This window comes from Amblyomma americanum, chromosome 5 (assembly GCF_052857255.1).
Source record: "Amblyomma americanum isolate KBUSLIRL-KWMA chromosome 5, ASM5285725v1, whole genome shotgun sequence".
In the NCBI taxonomy this organism is placed as follows: Eukaryota; Metazoa; Arthropoda; class Arachnida; order Ixodida; family Ixodidae; genus Amblyomma; species Amblyomma americanum.
This window is the reverse complement of record NC_135501.1, coordinates 178,713,819-178,730,176: the sequence shown is the minus strand read 5'-3', so window position 1 is coordinate 178,730,176 and position 16,358 is coordinate 178,713,819. Positions and strand designations below refer to the sequence as shown.

General features: G+C 48.0%; 2 protein-coding genes across 2 annotated transcripts; one reads left to right on the top strand and one right to left on the bottom strand.

Annotated features, from left to right (window-relative positions):
* The first annotated feature begins 4,313 nt into the window (after window positions 1-4,313).
* LOC144135351 (uncharacterized) lies at window positions 4,314-8,595 on the top strand. The gene is made up of 3 exons (XM_077668040.1): window positions 4,314-4,538; window positions 6,870-7,019; window positions 8,307-8,595. Exons 1-3 carry the CDS (start codon window positions 4,314-4,316, stop codon window positions 8,496-8,498), a joined length of 567 nt encoding a protein of 188 aa, XP_077524166.1. The 3' UTR covers window positions 8,499-8,595.
* A 3,494-nt stretch (window positions 8,596-12,089) lies between these two features.
* On the bottom strand, window positions 12,090-16,057 carry LOC144135350 (uncharacterized). Its single transcript, XM_077668039.1, has 3 exons — window positions 15,761-16,057; window positions 14,447-14,706; window positions 12,090-12,573 (listed from the first exon to the last, which is right to left on the bottom strand). The coding sequence occupies exons 1-3, from the start codon at window positions 16,051-16,053 to the stop codon at window positions 12,092-12,094; spliced, it is 1,035 nt and encodes a 344-aa protein (XP_077524165.1). The 5' UTR covers window positions 16,054-16,057; the 3' UTR covers window positions 12,090-12,091.
* Window positions 16,058-16,358: the final 301 nt, after the last annotated feature.

Below are 16,358 nucleotides of genomic sequence, written 5' to 3'. Positions count from 1 at the left end.
CATAGACTTTTGTCTATAAAGTCTATAGACTTTCTATAGACGAAGCCTAGGGAACAGTCTACAGGCAATACAAATCATGCAGACAGTGTATAGACAATCTATAGATTTATGGCCATACACTCTTAGTAGACTTTTGTGTATAGACAGTCTATAGACTACGAATAGACAAAAAGAAATATCTATAGAAAGGCAATACAGTCTATAAGAAGTCTATAGACTGTCTATAGACCATTTTTATAAGGGCATGGCGAGCACGCGCTACTATGCCATCTCCGCTCCTTTTCTCAGCTCACTTTCCTCCACACCCCCTTTTCAGGTTAGCAACCCGTTGCGCTCTGGGCTCCCTGTCTTTCGTTTATGTTGTTATTTATATTTTTCCGAGAGGACAAACAAAAGAGAAAGGGCTGTTCCCGTTGCCATCAGCTTCTGCTTGTTCATTCCTTTCTTCGTGCGAGAACCTCTTCTGGCAAAGCATAGTAAACCTCTGGGCCCTTTCCGTGTCAGCCACCTTCCGGCCTCTCCCCTATAAGCGGAGAGATTTCTCTCTCTCCCCGTTGTCCCCTACCAACCCTAGCAGGCGGTTCTAGGAGACACGAGAGAACAACGGTCACCAGGCAGTTTTTCCAGATACTGGGGAACTTTGATGCTCTCGTAATGAAAAGAATTATTGAACGGTGCCGTCTCCGCTGACCTTGTCGCAATAGTCACAATGTCAGTGCAGCGCCCTCAAGTGCCGTAGTCTTTATGCAAATACAGAACTATGTTGCAATGGCTGCAGCCGCCCGCTTGTTCAAAGAACGCCATCGATGGACAGCAGCACGGTCACAAAGCAATCGGAGCTATACACTATAAAGTCGCGAACGTACTCATGCTAACGAACAGCGAGTTCAGCAGACAGTGGCTCCCGCGATAATTCGTTGAGTTCGACAAACCCTTTAGCTTTGCTATTTAGAGGCACGAGCATTAATTTAAAAATGGGGAATACGCACGCGAAAGCGCTGCCTGTGCGATGACATCGGCTCACTGCCTGCGCCATCAACGCCTCCAAACGTGTTCAGATCCCGGCAGCCCTGCTTTCTTGGCAGAGTTCAAGCCGGTAAACGTCTGCATTTTCTGGGTTCAGGTGCAAAGAACGCAAGCACGTCATTTTATGTAACTAAGAATTGTAAAATATGTAGACCAAAAACAGCACTTTCTATAACGGCTGATCTATTCAGGCAGCACAACTCTTGTAGCGGAGTTGACCTTGGTTGTTGCACATAGAGCAGCCGCCAACGAGGGACACCGCACAGCAAGGAGACATGGCACAACGCTGGCTAACAACTGATCGTTATTTCGGCGCATAGAAGAATATATAGGCGAAAACGGGGGATAGGAAAAAGGGAAACCAGGAAAATAAGAACAGTGCACAGTCGCGTTGGATCAGAAGTGGTCAACGTTGCCGAAAAAAAAACGAAGTAACTAAGAAAAAACAGGTGTAAAGAACGGGACGCGTAAGGCGCCAACACGGATCAAGCACTAAAAGTGACGACAACAAACCATTCTGTGAAAGCACGTGGTTAAAAAAACAGAGCGAAGCGAATATGTGAAGTTGACAAGAGAAAAAACGTAAAAAAAACACACAGGGAGGTGCAAAGCGCCGGATGAAATGGTAGCAGTGATACACAAGACTAAAACCAAATTAAAAAGACACGTGACTAAAAAACCCGCGAATAAGAACACAATAAAAAGTTAAAAAGGCGGAGCAACAAGAACAATCCTCCGTCAAAAAGTGGTGCGTTAAAACTTAAAAAACTCTGCAAGGTATAATTTTTTCTTTTTTTAGATGCGGTACTGATGCACGATTCATTCCTTGTTGTCGTTTGTCGCAACAGCTTCCAGTACATCACGCGCCAACTGCTTGCTCTTTTTTGACAAGAAGGTAGGCTCTCGCAGCAGCTGGACATCCTGTGGGCTCGCAGTGCTTGCAGTGGTGGGTCGAATGTCCCCCCGAGGCGTTGCTGTCGAATCTCCGTATTTTCCTGATTCCCCCTTTTTCTCTCTCCCCCCACCCTCCTCTTCGCCTATATATTCTTCCATGTGCCGAAATAAAGACCAGTTGTTAGTCAGCCTTGTGTCGCGTCTCGTTGCTGTGTGGTGTCCCTCGCCTGCGGCTGCTTTATGTGCAATATGAAACAACAAGCTCGGATCCAGATTATTCTGCAGCACCTTTCGTTATCACACGTACCGCCGGCCTCGCCTGGTTGTTCCTGTTTTAGCTCGGCCACACGGATGGACTCTTGCGCTGCTTTTGGGGTTTGGAGGGCTACGCCAGCAGCCACCAGGCTAAGCATTCATCGCCAGTCCTAACGCTAGAAACGTTTCTGTGTTCAGTCGCTTGTCAGTTTCGAGTTGGGAAGCGTGGTCAACGTCATTTGATACTCGACATCTTGACGCGCCATAGCGCCCGCTAGCTGTTCTTCACCCTTAGCAACGCGTCTGCTATCCTTAGGATTCTTCTAAAATTACTGGCGGCTTCACATAGCGGCTGTTGGCGACGATAGGCGATCCTTTCTCTCTCTTCATTAGACAATTCATTTGGAACAATGCTTTCTTTATATGTAGTGCTCAAAGGATAACTCAGTTGCAAAAATTCCCTGTCTGGTTTTTTCATGTGTATTGATTTGTTTGGTTTAGCTTATGGGGGTTTAACGTCCCAAAGCGACTCAGGCTATGAGAGACGCCGTAGTGAAGGGCTCCGGAAATTTCGACCACCTGGTGTTCTTTAACATGCACTGACATCGCACAGTACACGGGCCTCTAGAATTTCGCCTCCATCGAAATTCGACCGCCGCGGCCGGGATCGAACCCGCGTCTTTCGGGCCGGCAGCCGAGCGCCGTAACCACTCAGCCACAGCGGCATCTTTCATGTGTATTTTAATGCAATATTGTTCATATACGATGCCAGTTATAATACCCTGTTTTGAGCCTCACTACTTTGTGACATACATGTGTTTGTTTATTACTTTTGAACATTTATGTGCTTTCAATATTGTTTTCTTTTTTTGCTTTTCTGCAAGGCTTTGTCCTGATGCACTCATGCTGTACTGCCCAGCCACGCTCACAAGCATCAGTGCATAAGCGGGCTGGTTACTATCATGTACAATTGCCTGGAAATAAACTTTTACTATTACTACCTTGACGTACGTTTCTTCACTGTGAACCAACAGAGGCTGCGCTATGGCGTTGAAAATTAAGAAACGCAGTACCAATGGAGCCAATTAACGACGACGGTTTTTTAGCAGGTAGGAAGGGCTTATCGCTTCTTTAGCAATGATCGAGTTGGAAGGCAACAGTGAACGGATGCGTAACGGATAAATCTGCAGCTACCTGCTAGTGCAATGCTCTCAGCTGAACACTTTGCGCTGAGAAAAAAACATGCGACCTTAATAAACATTTTCCAAGTCGAGGTGAGTAAATTCTTTAAAAATCCCAGCTCTGGCTACGATCTCCGGCGCACGGCGGTGAAGTCCATAATAATTGTTTTTTTTTGGGGGGGGGGGGGGGGGGGAGCGGGGAGAAAAGGAATAGCGCAGTATCTGTCTCATATATCGTTGGACACCTGAACTGCGCCGTAAGGGAAGAGATAAAGGAGGGAGTGAAAGAAGAAAGGAAGAATGAGGTGCCGTAGTGGAGGGCTCCGGAATAATTTCGACCACCTGGGGATCTTTAACGTGCACTCACATCGCACAGCACACGGGTGCCTTAGCGTTTTTCCTCCATAAAAGCGCAGCCGCCGCGGTCGGGTTCGTACCCGGGAACTTCGGATCAGTAGTCGGGCGCCCTAACAACTGAGCCACCGCGGCGGGTCCCGGTGAAGTTCATACGATGCCGTTTTCACTTCACTGGTCAGGTTTGTTTCGTATTTTGAATATTCTTTATTTTTATTGCAATTTTCGCTTGCTTGTCTTAGTTTCCATCTTATTCTTTCGATTACCTTTTGCAATCAATTCGAGGATTCAGGAGATTACCTAGTCATAATCGCGGATCTGTCATGTAGCAGGAGATATCACAACCACCACAATTAACTTCGAAGCAATTCTGCTCTCAATTCATGTGAGCAGTGAAGACGAAGAAGAACGCGAAGGTCATCAGTGGCTAGAGTCTCAGCGGCTCCGTGATTTGTAAGTTCCGGCGTTTTACTGACGAATCCTTTATAATTTCCGTCAATTGCGCCCTTCCTGGTCCCGCCGCGCTTTCCAGTGCCGTGCCGGACATCAGCGATCTACTTGTGCGCCCAACGTATCACCAACGTCTGTCTGCGCAGGCCCATCATGGGCATCCCCGTCATTGAGGTCCCCATTCCATTCCGCGAGGTAGTGCCAGTGCTGCTGTCGGGTCTCCTCGTGCTCATACTTGTGAAAGTGGTGGCATGCCTGAGGCCCGAAAGGAAGCGGGTCGGCGCTGCTGTTATGGGCACGCTGCTAGGGTTGCTGGCTGCTGTGCTGAATGAAGCTTTCGGCCCCCCACGGACGTGCTCGACCACCGTAGCTGTACCTGTGAGTCATGGTTTTATGTTTCGAAAATTCAGAAGTCTGTTTTGAAGCAGTATCTTCACTACTAGAGGTAACGGGCAGAGATCTCCATGTACTTTCCATGACCATCAAGACTCAGCCAAGGTCAAGCCTCCTTATAAGTTTGGAGAACCAGTGAATGGTCAGTGGTCAGACCAATGGTCAAGCTATCGCAAAGGTCAAAGGTCGAGGTCAAGGCCAAAGGTAAAGTTCAAGTCAGGGCCATCACGGTTGTCAAGGTCACGTCAAAGTCAAGTCAAGGTCAACCGAAATCGCGTCACGCGATCAACTATTGGCTCGCCGAGGACACGAAACGCGGCGTTTACGTGATAGGGCGTGACGTCACGGTCTCGTAAACCAAGTACATAACGGAAAGAACGCCGGCGCGCCTAGGCACGAAGTCCACATGTGGCGTTCACGTTCACCTGCTAGGCCGTGACGTCACGGCCTCCTAAACCGAGTACATAACGGAAGGATAGCCGGCGCTACCGCTCCAAACGGTAGCGGTGAAGCTACCGCTTCTTCCTGGGTTCAACCAACGCTAAATAACCGTTAATTTTTATTCCTGGGAGCGGGTTGTGGCAGTCATAAGTTTCGCACAACAAACAGGAGGACACCAGGCAGCATAGCTTCTTCATAGTGTTTCATTTCCTCGATTACGTTACCGTAGGATAAACCCGTTTGGAGTGCAGGGCGTTCTGAAAAGAAATAGTTACCGGATAATTAAAACCTAGTGGGTGTCTTATTGTGCGGAGAGCATAAATATAGAAAAGTAATAGCCCCAACGAGCAAGAGTCCTTTTGGCCGTTTCTGGGCTGCCGTAATTAGGCCGCTAAGTATTATCGGAGACGAAACTCTTCAGGATGCAAGAAAGCGATCTAGGTCCATAGGTGTCACGCCTGCAACGAACATCTGCTTTCACAGCACCACATTGGAGCACGTCAGTCCGACTATCATTTCCGCAAGTTTGGCTCTAATGAAGTGCATAATAACGTAGCTATTGGCTTTTCTTCCTTGTGTGGTTCCTGGAGAGTTTTGTCCCCAATAGTGTATTATGTGTTCCCTAATAACCAATACAGTGACACGCGTTGGAAATCTCCTTTTCGCTGTGTCGTAAGAACTCTCTAACAAGTACTTGATAACGCATTGTCTCGAAATTACATTCACTTTACTCGTCGCTTTTAGTCATTAGCGTAGGTCTTCTGCCTCTTTAAAATGCAGTATCACATGTTAAGAGCGGTGATCTAAGGTATGTTTTCTAGATAGTGCCATGAAACAAGGAGTTGCTAATGTGTGGGCAGCACAAGGCAGTACATAAAATGTCACTCCTTGGAACGCATATTTTGTGAGCGCTCGCATAACGGCACTGGCACATTGTTGTCGTGCACTCTAGCTTAACATTTTGGCCTACACGTCCGATTAATATGAACTAAACTTATAACCTGCAAATCTACTCTATCTTACTTTATAAAGAGTTGTTCATTAATTTACGCTCAGGTGGAAATTTTCGCCCCTTTCACGAAATTTTCGCTTTGTTGCGTGCCGCTTTGATTACAAGAACACCTTGTAGTCGCTAAGCAACACTGATTGCGACACAATCCTAGGATACAACTCATGAACACTCTCTTCCAGCCAATGGCGTCGACCCATTTTTATGAGCCTGCTAGCGTGACCAATGCAGGGAATGGCAGATGAAAGGGGGATAGTCCCCTCCTTTCATGATTGGGGATAGCCCCCTCCCTTCATTGTCACGCCGCTCCAAGCATTGTTACACTAGCAGGTTTATTAGAATCGGCCGAAGCTATTGGATGGAAGGGGGTCCTTTGACGGGGGAAAAGCCGCTTCGTTCTAGAGTTGTGTCCTACCATAGCTTTGATGCAATAAGCGAAGAGCTCAGTGCAGGGTGTGCTGGTTTTAAAACTCGTGATCTTTGTTTTTGTGACGACTAGACCATCCAACAGTCAAAGTTATTCCTTTATCAAGAAGTAGGTACACAGGGTGTAACAACGTACCCGCTTTGCCAAAAGTAACCGAGCAACAGCTTTTTGATTCTCAACCGTATAACGGAGCCTTTACTGCACTCCTTAAAGGCACAAAGCTGTCAAAACGCGAGGACAAAAATTTGCCTTAATTTACACAGATTCAGAGCTTAACGGCTGTCGTAAGTGCTTCGCTACGCGGCTAATAAACAGACCATAGTTGTCCGGTTACTTTTGGCAGATACAGTACTTCCATCAGATCAAGAGATTATGGTGCTAACGGCTACGATTCCGACGTTATGTCAAAACGAACTATGAGTATTTGTTGCCCTTTCAGCACAAGATTCGTTTGTCAAACGCGTCATCTGGCCAGTACACTGACCCGAACAACGCGCACCTATTCACGTCACTAAACAAGAGCCGGGACGTCCTGTTGATGCCCGAGGCTAATAGCCTCACAAATCTCACAGGGCATCAAGACAGTAAGGTAAGAAAAACAGCCCCGACGTGCAAGGTCCGTAAATAATGCGCTGATTTTAGCACATAGAAATAGCAATATTTTGGAAGTGACAAATATTTTCGGAGGGTGGAGAAGTCCACCTTTTTGGACAGCCAGCGTTCGTACGAGTTGGTCTGATGTTATACAGAGGAATGCATGTCAAGAATGTTGCGCTGAATGTCATTTATTTCAACGACACTGAAATACCCTCCGGCTGAATGATTCGGTGAAAAAGATTTTTAGCTTTAAACCGGCATGTGAATTCATCCTTCATAACCTTAAAACTGTAAAGTGGTGTAGTTTCCTGCTTAAATCATGACTAATTTAACACCAACCTATCAAAGAATTGTTCAATTTTGGAAAGCACTACATTCCCTTGAAATAATTTTGACAAAGTTTCGCTTAGCGCCGGCAACATGTTTTGCTATAGTCCAGCCTTCAAAAACGTAACAGTGGCTACGTTATCTCTCTATATATAGGGTGTTTAACCGAAGATTTTACACAATACAATTTTAAAAGATAGGCTTTAAGTTAGCAGAGCGCTGTTTTTCGGTGGAGCATTGTCAGTAGTATAATACATTAGAATACACCTAAGAGGTGTCAAATAGAAGGCTGGTTAACTAATATTGAGTAGTTAACTTTTAAGTATTACTGTTAGGCTCCTTAATTATTGAGAGGCGTGAAGCCCACCTTAAGTAATATCCACATCAGTTTTAGAATTTCGAAACTGCGGACCCTCAGCGCTGTGCGCCAAGAAATTTTGGCTATTGCCACGAGAGACAAGCACTGGAGAGGTTGCTTTACCAGCAAGTTTCTGGAAAGCGCCTGTATTTTGGCGCAATGTTGCTAATATTTGTTGGCCTACAGCGCCGAGGACGACTACGATTCAAATTTATAAAAACTGTTATAGATATTACTCAACGCGGCTACACGCCCCTGAGTTTTTAAGCCTCACAGTAATAGTTAAAAAGTTAACTATTAAATATCCGTTAACAAGTCTGGTAGTTAGCACATCGTAGCTGTATTATGTACTACAGGGCTAACAATGCTATTTAGAAAAAAGCGTTCTTCCACTCAAGAAGCCTATTTCTGAAATTTGTGTAAATTCCTAGGTTAAACACGCCGTATATTTCATGGCCGAGCAAATAGCAGGATGCAAGCGACCACAGAAGTAGTAGTGGCAAGATATCGAAGCCTGCCATTGTTCATATTAGGTTACTTTTTCAGGCAAAGAAAACACCATGCTGAGCAAGATTGGTCTGAATGTGCATGCAGGAGCACATTGGAGAACGGTGCGATACATCAGCCAGGGCGAGGTCCTATGCTGTGCAGTTCATCCTGTGGCTGCTGATGATGGGCGTCATAGTGGCGAAGCTCTACTTCAGGAGGCAACCGCAGCAGCAGGTGCACGATGCTCCCCAAAGGAGGCCTATACAACGGCATCTGCACGAGCGAGCGTGGGGCTGACTCAGACACGAGAAGCCTTGAAGATGTGTTCTTGTTGGGCCTTCCGGCTTGTGTCGCCTTTAACCTAATAGGCGCGTGCGGATATTTTAAAGGCAGACAGAAGACAATAGAACACTTTTATTCTTAATAAATTGGGTGGCAGGCACTTCAAGATATTCAGTGTGTGGCTGCCTTCTTGGCTGATGTATAATCACACACAGAGAGCACAGTATCGATGCCGGGTTGTAGCCACGCAGGCACGCACCGTTTCTTCTCCCTAAAATGCGGGAAGAGTAAAACCCTTTCTTGCTTCCTTGCACTTTGCTACGATAACTGAAGAACGTGGAATTTTGGCTGTTTCAGTGCGGAATCCGTTCCATCCAAAGTAAGGCAAGATTATTTCTCGAAACAAAAATCCTAAAAACAAGAATACTTTCTGTTTAATATAATAACATGCTATGAAACCTGCCTTGGGTTGTGGATGAGATCGGCGCTCTGGCCATACATGTGATTGTCTTTTGCTATTCAGGCCAAGAGATCTGTACAAAACCATTCAATTTCCTCGGCTGCCAGTGCCTGCCGCGTACGTGGCCGTATGGCAGCAGGCATTCAAAACTACCCCAAGACTTTCGAGTGTTCGGTAAACCAGTCCGGTAAACTAGTCGAAAGTAAACACGCTGAAACTTATTAGTTCGAGCGCAGGAACCACTACACGTGAGTTCCCTTATGCGCTGCGTAGCCTACCACAATCGACGTCTCACTGCGCACCGTACATGACATAGCGAAACGAGTTGCCTCTCTAAATAACGCAGAGTTTGCAGAGAGGAGGATAAACTTAATTACTACTAGATGTAAACCTCCGAGGGAGGACTCCTCAGTCCAAGAGCCCTCTAGCCTTCCCTTCTTGCTTAGCTCCGGTCAATCACACAATGCGCCGTCCACCGGCTCGTGTAGGCCAAAAGTGCGGTCTCCCAGGATGTTGGGGTGGGTGTGTGAATGCGCGAGACACAGATGAGATGTGGGAATTGCAACATGAAGCAATGTATTTTGGGGGTCTGGCTCCGCAGGCGGTACAATATGTAGGGAATAGGACGGGGTGGAACAAGTGGGTAAACAGAGGTGATGGGAATGAGTTCGTTTCAAGTTGACGCCAATGTGTGCTTTTATAATTGCTCTAGTCTGGGGTGGGGATGAGATTGCACGATGGGGCTTTGCCTGTAGTGCTGTATGACAGTGTGGTGGTCAAGAGGCTCGCTTCTGGTGTGAGCGTATGGTTGTGGCTTGGGGAGGCCATTGTTGTGATTGTACTCCTAGCAACTCGGGCCAGAGCACGCGAGATTCGTGAACTGTAAACAAAGCCGTCATATTCAGGACGGGTAGCCACCGGCTCCGCTTTTGTCTGGGGAAAGAAGGACCCATCCCCACCTCGCCTGCAAACCAGTGCGACGGGACGCTGATAATATTGCTATATGGGGTCAGCAGGACATCCAGGCTAGGTCAGGGGAAACAAAGGTCCCAATCTTCCTCATACTGAAAACAGCGGCGACCAAGGGAGGAAACCGATTTCTCCTAAGTTCGCTGCGAATGGATGCCCAGGACCTCTTCACAAGCGGAGACATTTCTTGGAAGGAGGCTCTGATATTGCTGGTTAGCACCCGATAGAGCGGAGCCGAACTTATCCGGTGGTGAATGTCCGTTGCGGTTCTAAGATCTGTGTCACGGTGCCTCATCTTCATCGCGCTCTTCCATTTAAGAAAAACCTATAATACTGACATAACTGTAGGTGTATAGAAACTTTAATTCCATTGCAGCTCGCACAGAAAAGTGGTTTTTGCATCCTGTATTCCCGCCCCGCCGCGGTGGCTCAGTGGTTAGGGCGCTCGACTACTGATCCGGAGTTCCCGGGCTCGAACCCGACCGCGGAGGCTGCGTTTTTATGGAGGAAAAACGCTAAGGCGCCCGTGTGCTGTGCGATGTAAGTGCGCGTTAAAGATCCCCAGGTGGTCGAAATTATTCCGGAGCCCTCCACTACGGCACCTATTCTTCCTTTCTTCTTTCACTCCCTCCTTTATCCCTTCCCTTACGGCGCGGTTCAGGTGTCCAACGATATATGAGACAGATACTGCGCCATTTCCTTTCCCCCCAAAACCAATTATTATTATTATTATCCTGTATTCTCGGATTTACAGTTTGGCTTAGAAGTTAGGTTCTGTTCCATTGTTTTTAGCGCCTACTTGGCTGCTTCTCCGCCCGTCGTCTGGAGGAACGAAGGAAATACAGAGTTCTCATTTTTACTTTGCCAGCATCTTTGAGACACTTTTTGAGATTATTTCTTATCAGTGAAATGCGTCATAAAAAAGGCATAGTGAAAATTAATAATCCAGTTACGTTAGTCCATAAAGTTAACGTTGTTTTATTACAATTGGCCTCACCTTTTCAATATGCTTACGCCTGGCTGTTACTACGCGTGATACCAACATCACTTCCAGGCAAAAAATGTTTGTGCCCCCCCCCCCCCCTTGCGCGTCCAACCAAACTGCGCGGCAGAGGAGCACAAACGGCCACACTCCAACCCATGACTGCGGACGCGTAGAGTATTTCTTAGTGCCATCCCAGATGGAGCTATAACGGAGCGACGTGCAGCCGCAAGGCGTCTGCAGTGGTCCGGCTACACCAGCAAGAAGTTGATAAACAGCGTGGTACGGAGGATCCCCGATGAAAAAAGGCCTGCTTTGACTCCTTAGCTACGGATTGAAAATGACGGTGCCAGGAATGAGCTGTGTAACCTGCCCGCTGTGTGTCGTCTACTATGACTGCTGCATCAAGAATGTGCAATGAAAATGGTTCGAGTGCTGCGAAAACGAATTGCGGTAGACCTGAATGAAGTGGGTGAATTATTTGGAAGGACTATGTTTACGAGGATCTAAATATTCAGTGGCAGCTTCAATACCGCGTAGAGTATACAGGCGATGGAAAGCTTTGCAGTGGCCCTATGGTGGACCTTTCAATAACAATCAATCAGGGAAGACAGTGAAAGACTACGTGATAGAGTACTCCAGTACTTGATGGGGCGTTATAACTGGGAGTATTTAACGTCAATAGACTGGAAACGGGCACAGTGGGTGAGGAATAATTTGTCTTGGGCTGGGAATTTAATTATAAGACGAGATACTAGTCTCTTAGGGTAACTTAGTGGATTCCAAGATAAGGAAAGCGTAGCAGAGAGTGGCAGAAAGTCAGGTGGGCAGATGTGATTAAGGAGTTTGCGGGGATACGATGGCCGCAGCTGGCAATCGACAGGGTTAATTTAGACAGATGGGAGAGGCGTTGTCCCTACCGTGGGAGTAGTCAAGCTGCTGCTGCTGATGATGATGACGACGGGCGTATTAAATTAAACCTTTCCTGCCACGAAACGCAACGTATTCATAGAAGGCAGCGAATCTACGCTGTATCTTCTTGGCTCAGTTCCCGAATGCAATCGTTTCGCAAAAACACAGCGTTTGTGGGTACTTTATTTCAAAATGTATATGTGCTATATATTTCTACATTATGCATTTGTTTTCTCTGAGAAAAAATTACGTCATCTTGTTGCCGTAAGGCATATTAACAAAATATTAGCACCGAGCGTCCATGGGCGTCATCAGGGATTTGTACATCGCTCCTGTCCTGTCCCGAACAGATTCCAGGGCAGGTTGTGGGGTTCGAAGCATATCGGACAGCGTGGTCATCAGTTGCTGGGTGTAGGCCCAAGGCGACGGGGATAGCTCGATGCCGTGCATACGGCGCGCCTCCCCGGAGGTACTGGGGCTGCAGCGCCGACCGTTCGTTATCTCGGGATCGTCATTCAGCGACAGGGCGACTAGCTGCACCAAGACCACGGCCACGGAAGATGCACCTGCTGGGTCGCTGGAGGACACGACCGCATTGAGGGCGGTGATGCCGCCCTCTGGTGGCAACAGGAGGGACCACAGGGATCCCGGCAGCGAGCTGACCTGGAAGCGGCGCTGATTCCATACGAGGCCGTTGTTGAGCACCACGTCGGTGCGCCGCAGGTAGACGTTGAAGAAGTCGAACGGCTCCACGGTTAGGCCCTCACCTGAGGCGTGTCGAGAAGTCTAAGTTAAACAGACATGAGTGAATTTCGGGATTGAACGTCCCGAGGAGACACTTGGGCTATATAGGAGGGACGTCGTCGTAGAGGGCTGCGGATTAATTTAGACCACCTGGTACCCTCCTTGAACATGGGCTGACATCGCACAGTTAACAGGCTCCTTTTGCGTCTCGACTCCTTCAAAGCGCGGCCGCCACGAACAAGACGTACAATCGATGCCACTTATGGCGAACCTAACGGTCGCGCGGATTTTGTTCGTTGTGTGCGAGGTTCATGATGTGTGGACTTGTCATTTTACAGCCAGAAACACGAAGTCTGGCGAAACAAAGAAAACCATACCACAGCGCTTTCCAAGCTCTGCAGAATGGTCAAACATGTGTTTTGCGTCTAGGCCAAGCAACAAGGTGCTTTAAGAACAGCTAAAGCTTTAACAGCAACCGATGGCACGTCGGCTTCCTCGTCATCAAGTTCTCGATGGGCGGGAAGTGTTCATACTACGCGCGCAATGGCTTCGTCTATTTATCTGCTTACAATGCAAGCGTCATGATCCGCCCCTCACGAAGTCATCCCAGGTGAAATCACTTCCAGCGATCACTGTATTAACAACACGTTGCTACAAATGTAATTGTGTCTAATCACGAAGATGTTCAACAGCGCCTTAAGTTGTTTCTGGGCCTATTAACCACGCTTTGCAGAAGCAATTTCCGATGCACTCCGCCATCATTCCCAGTCAAACGGCCTTGATCATTTTCACAGCGGCGAACAAAGATATCCGAACTTAAACGCCAGCACGTGATGCGCCAATTGCTATCAGCATGCGCTGTATCTATCGCCGGTTCTAGGACATAATGAACGCATGCATGACGCCTAGGTTCGGCGGCTGAATCTTGCACTTTTAATTCGGTGCTAAGAAGAGCAATGCCACCATAGTCAGAGAAGACTACACTTGATGGGTCGCAAGATTGGCAAGCAACGCGAGGAGTTCCTCTTGTTTTCTAGCGAAAGCTACACTACGCCAGCCGGAGCGATTTCGCCCGTCTTGGCCATCTGCTCCTACTGCGCAAGCGCGAGTTTCGTGACGCGCGTGACGTCACAGCTGCGCGTTGACGCCACGGCTAGCTATGCGCCTTACTGCGCATGCGCGTGGGGTCGAATGAATACTGGAGGCTATGCGCTCAGCCGTCAGTTGCAAGCAATGGAAGAAGAGAAGCTTTGCTCGTTACGGCAGCTTTCGCTTCGTATACTAGGCATAGCAGAGCTATACCACCGCAATATTTTTTTCGGTACGTGGCAGTTGACTCCAAAAGTCAATTCAATTGCTAAACGGGCATGTTGGTAATACATTCTTGATACGTAGCAGCGCAAAAGACGGGGACGAAAGAAAGTAGGAACGCGCGATGAGCGCTCGTCCTGTGTTTCTCCTTCTTTCGTCCCCGTCTTTTGGGGCGCTGCACTCAAGAATCCATCCCAATAATCCACGAAAAAATCGTCCAACACGTTTTTGAAACTTATGGCTAGATGCACGCTCCTCGAATGACAGCAGAAATTACGCATTATGCAAGCCTCTGTGTTCGGCTTATAGCATACGAAAGCCTACCTCCAGAAGTACGACACTTTGCTAGGCTTGGCGATGGCAGAGGACAGCTGCCGGTCGCAGCCGTTCCTCCTTGTGCTCTGAAGCACGTTCACGCGAAATTATGCGACCACCTCCGGGTCATGTCTGCTGGTACCATGTAATGGTTTCCTGGGGCTTCGTGAAGCTGTTCGTACAGCTTTTAGCCCAGGTGACCATCCAGATACTTGCTGGAGAAAAAATATGATTTCATTTGATTTGATCTCTGAACCCGTTAGTACCTACCTTGCAGGTAGAGCAGCGCCGAGCAGAGCTGCTGGAGGAACTTCCACAGGTAATGTTCCTGGATGCAGAGGGCCCTCACGGCGAGGACTCCGGCGAAGTGCTCGAGGCCATCGTCCGGAAACGGCGTGATAAGATGCACCTGGCAACCGGGCTCGTTGGTCGTCACGGCCAGCACCGAGAGGACGTGCCGGTGGTCGAGGCGAGCCCATTGCCAGAAGTCATCGTCGCTCAAAAGGCGATCGAGCCGCTGGTTGGCTGCCCTGAAATCAGAATATCGGGAAACGGTTCGTTATATTGCTCGATGATCTGGTGAAAAATGTATCATAAAACATCTGTAAAGCGTCTTCGAACAGCCACTATCCTAAACAACACGTGGCACACAATGTATACCCCGACTTTTCGGTTCAAATTACACAATTCGCTTTGAGGTACACTGACGATGCTGCGCAGGAGGTGAAAGCAAGGGTATAGAGATAAAGTGTAATTCAAGCCACAAGATGCGGTCTGCTGTGCCCTCCACTTCCTTCGCCTGCGTTAGATGTAAGCCATCTACTTCAGCTCCCGACAGATGGCAGCACCCGACAGTCAACTAATTCAGATGCTTCACCCGCCGTTAGATGGCAGCTGCTTGCATGACACTAGCAGAGAGAGCTCTATGGAGAACAGGGATGCTGACGAAATAAGCACTGGGAACATACATGATTTTTAAGCAGGAAATTGCCAAACAAATTATATATGATAATTATAGAAGAAGCTCTTTGTTGCTTGAGGCCAGGACGGGAGGTTTGCGGGCTAATACACATAGAGTCAGGTACAACGAGATAGACACGTTGTGCGTTGCGTGCGGAGAGGAGGAGGAAACGGCTGAACACTTCATACTTTTCTGTAAAGGACTTCACCCTACAGTGGAAAGCAGCGGGGCTGATTTATTCAAGACCTTGGGGTTTAAGGAGAGTGAAGGGAAGGTAGATTTTAAGTGGGTAGAAGTAACCAAGCGAAGGTTATCTGATTGGTGGCTAAAATCAAGACAAGAGTAAAATTTCATAAATCATGGCTAGGTGGCTTCAGCCACCGCCCGATTCAAAGGGTTGAGCCGTATCCATCCATGCATCCTAGCGATGGCTAATGGAGTCTGTTAATGTGTCCGTTGCGCGGTCGCGTTTACGTTCTGTAAAAATAAATATTCAACCATTATAAATTAGTTATCGCCCTTTTCCCTTCGCCCCAGCCCCCGAGCCTCACACCTGGTTCACACGCCTTTGAATACGGAAGAAAGCCTATTCAACGCCCTGCCCGTGCAGTAGTAAGTCCCACCTGATGGCCAGGTACCGCTTGTGGTCGAGCGTGCAGGTTACCCAGTAGGCGAGGTGGTCCGCCTCGGAGAAGTGCCGCTGGAGGCAAAAGTTGACCGCGCACCCGCTGAAGTAGACGATGGAGAAGAGTGAAGCCCGGCGCCACGCGCGTTCCGAGAACCGTTGTGCGAGCACCTTCCACTCCGGGAGCGTGTGTGTGGCGACCAGAATGCTCCGACACAGCTCCTGCAGGCTGCATACGCGTCTGCAGATGCGTTGGACGCGAAAGAGGCGCCGTGGACTGCGGCTGGCCATCTTAATGCCCTTCTTCTTCTTCGTCTTTGGAGCGTGCGTAGCCCACGTGCGCATTCGGAGCATTTTCGAAATTTTATGAACTTGGTTAAAAAAAAGCAAATATTTATGCACGTGTAAACAGGAAAGCTGAATGAATTATGTTCACATATTGTATCTGTGTACACGCAACATTAAATGCTGCGCCAGCCGACAGATATCAGAATTGCCGTTTGGGTGAGTTGGTGGTACATTCTTCCTTCTGGTTCATACATGTGTTCGCCGCCCTTTGAGGACAGTGAATTAGGTTGTAACCTTTGGCACCATGA

What these genes read in the sequence shown, in the direction of transcription:
- LOC144135351 (XM_077668040.1), top strand. Translation starts at nt 4,314, where the DNA reads ATGGGCATCCCCGTCATTGAGGTCCCCATTCCATTCCGCGAGGTAGTG. An exon ending in CGACCACCGTAGCTGTACCT is followed by an intron (nt 4,539 to 6,869) that starts GTGAGTCATGGT and finishes TTGCCCTTTCAG; the next exon opens with CACAAGATTCGTTTGTCAAA. An exon ending in CAGGGCATCAAGACAGTAAG is followed by an intron (nt 7,020 to 8,306) that starts GTAAGAAAAACA and finishes ATGTGCATGCAG; the next exon opens with GAGCACATTGGAGAACGGTG.
- LOC144135350 (XM_077668039.1), bottom strand. Translation starts at nt 16,053, where the DNA reads ATGGCCAGCCGCAGTCCACGGCGCCTCTTTCGCGTCCAACGCATCTGC. An exon ending in AAGCGGTACCTGGCCATCAG is followed by an intron (nt 14,707 to 15,760) that starts GTGGGACTTACT and finishes TTCTGATTTCAG; the next exon opens with GGCAGCCAACCAGCGGCTCG. An exon ending in GGCGCTGCTCTACCTGCAAG is followed by an intron (nt 12,574 to 14,446) that starts GTAGGTACTAAC and finishes GACACGCCTCAG; the next exon opens with GTGAGGGCCTAACCGTGGAG.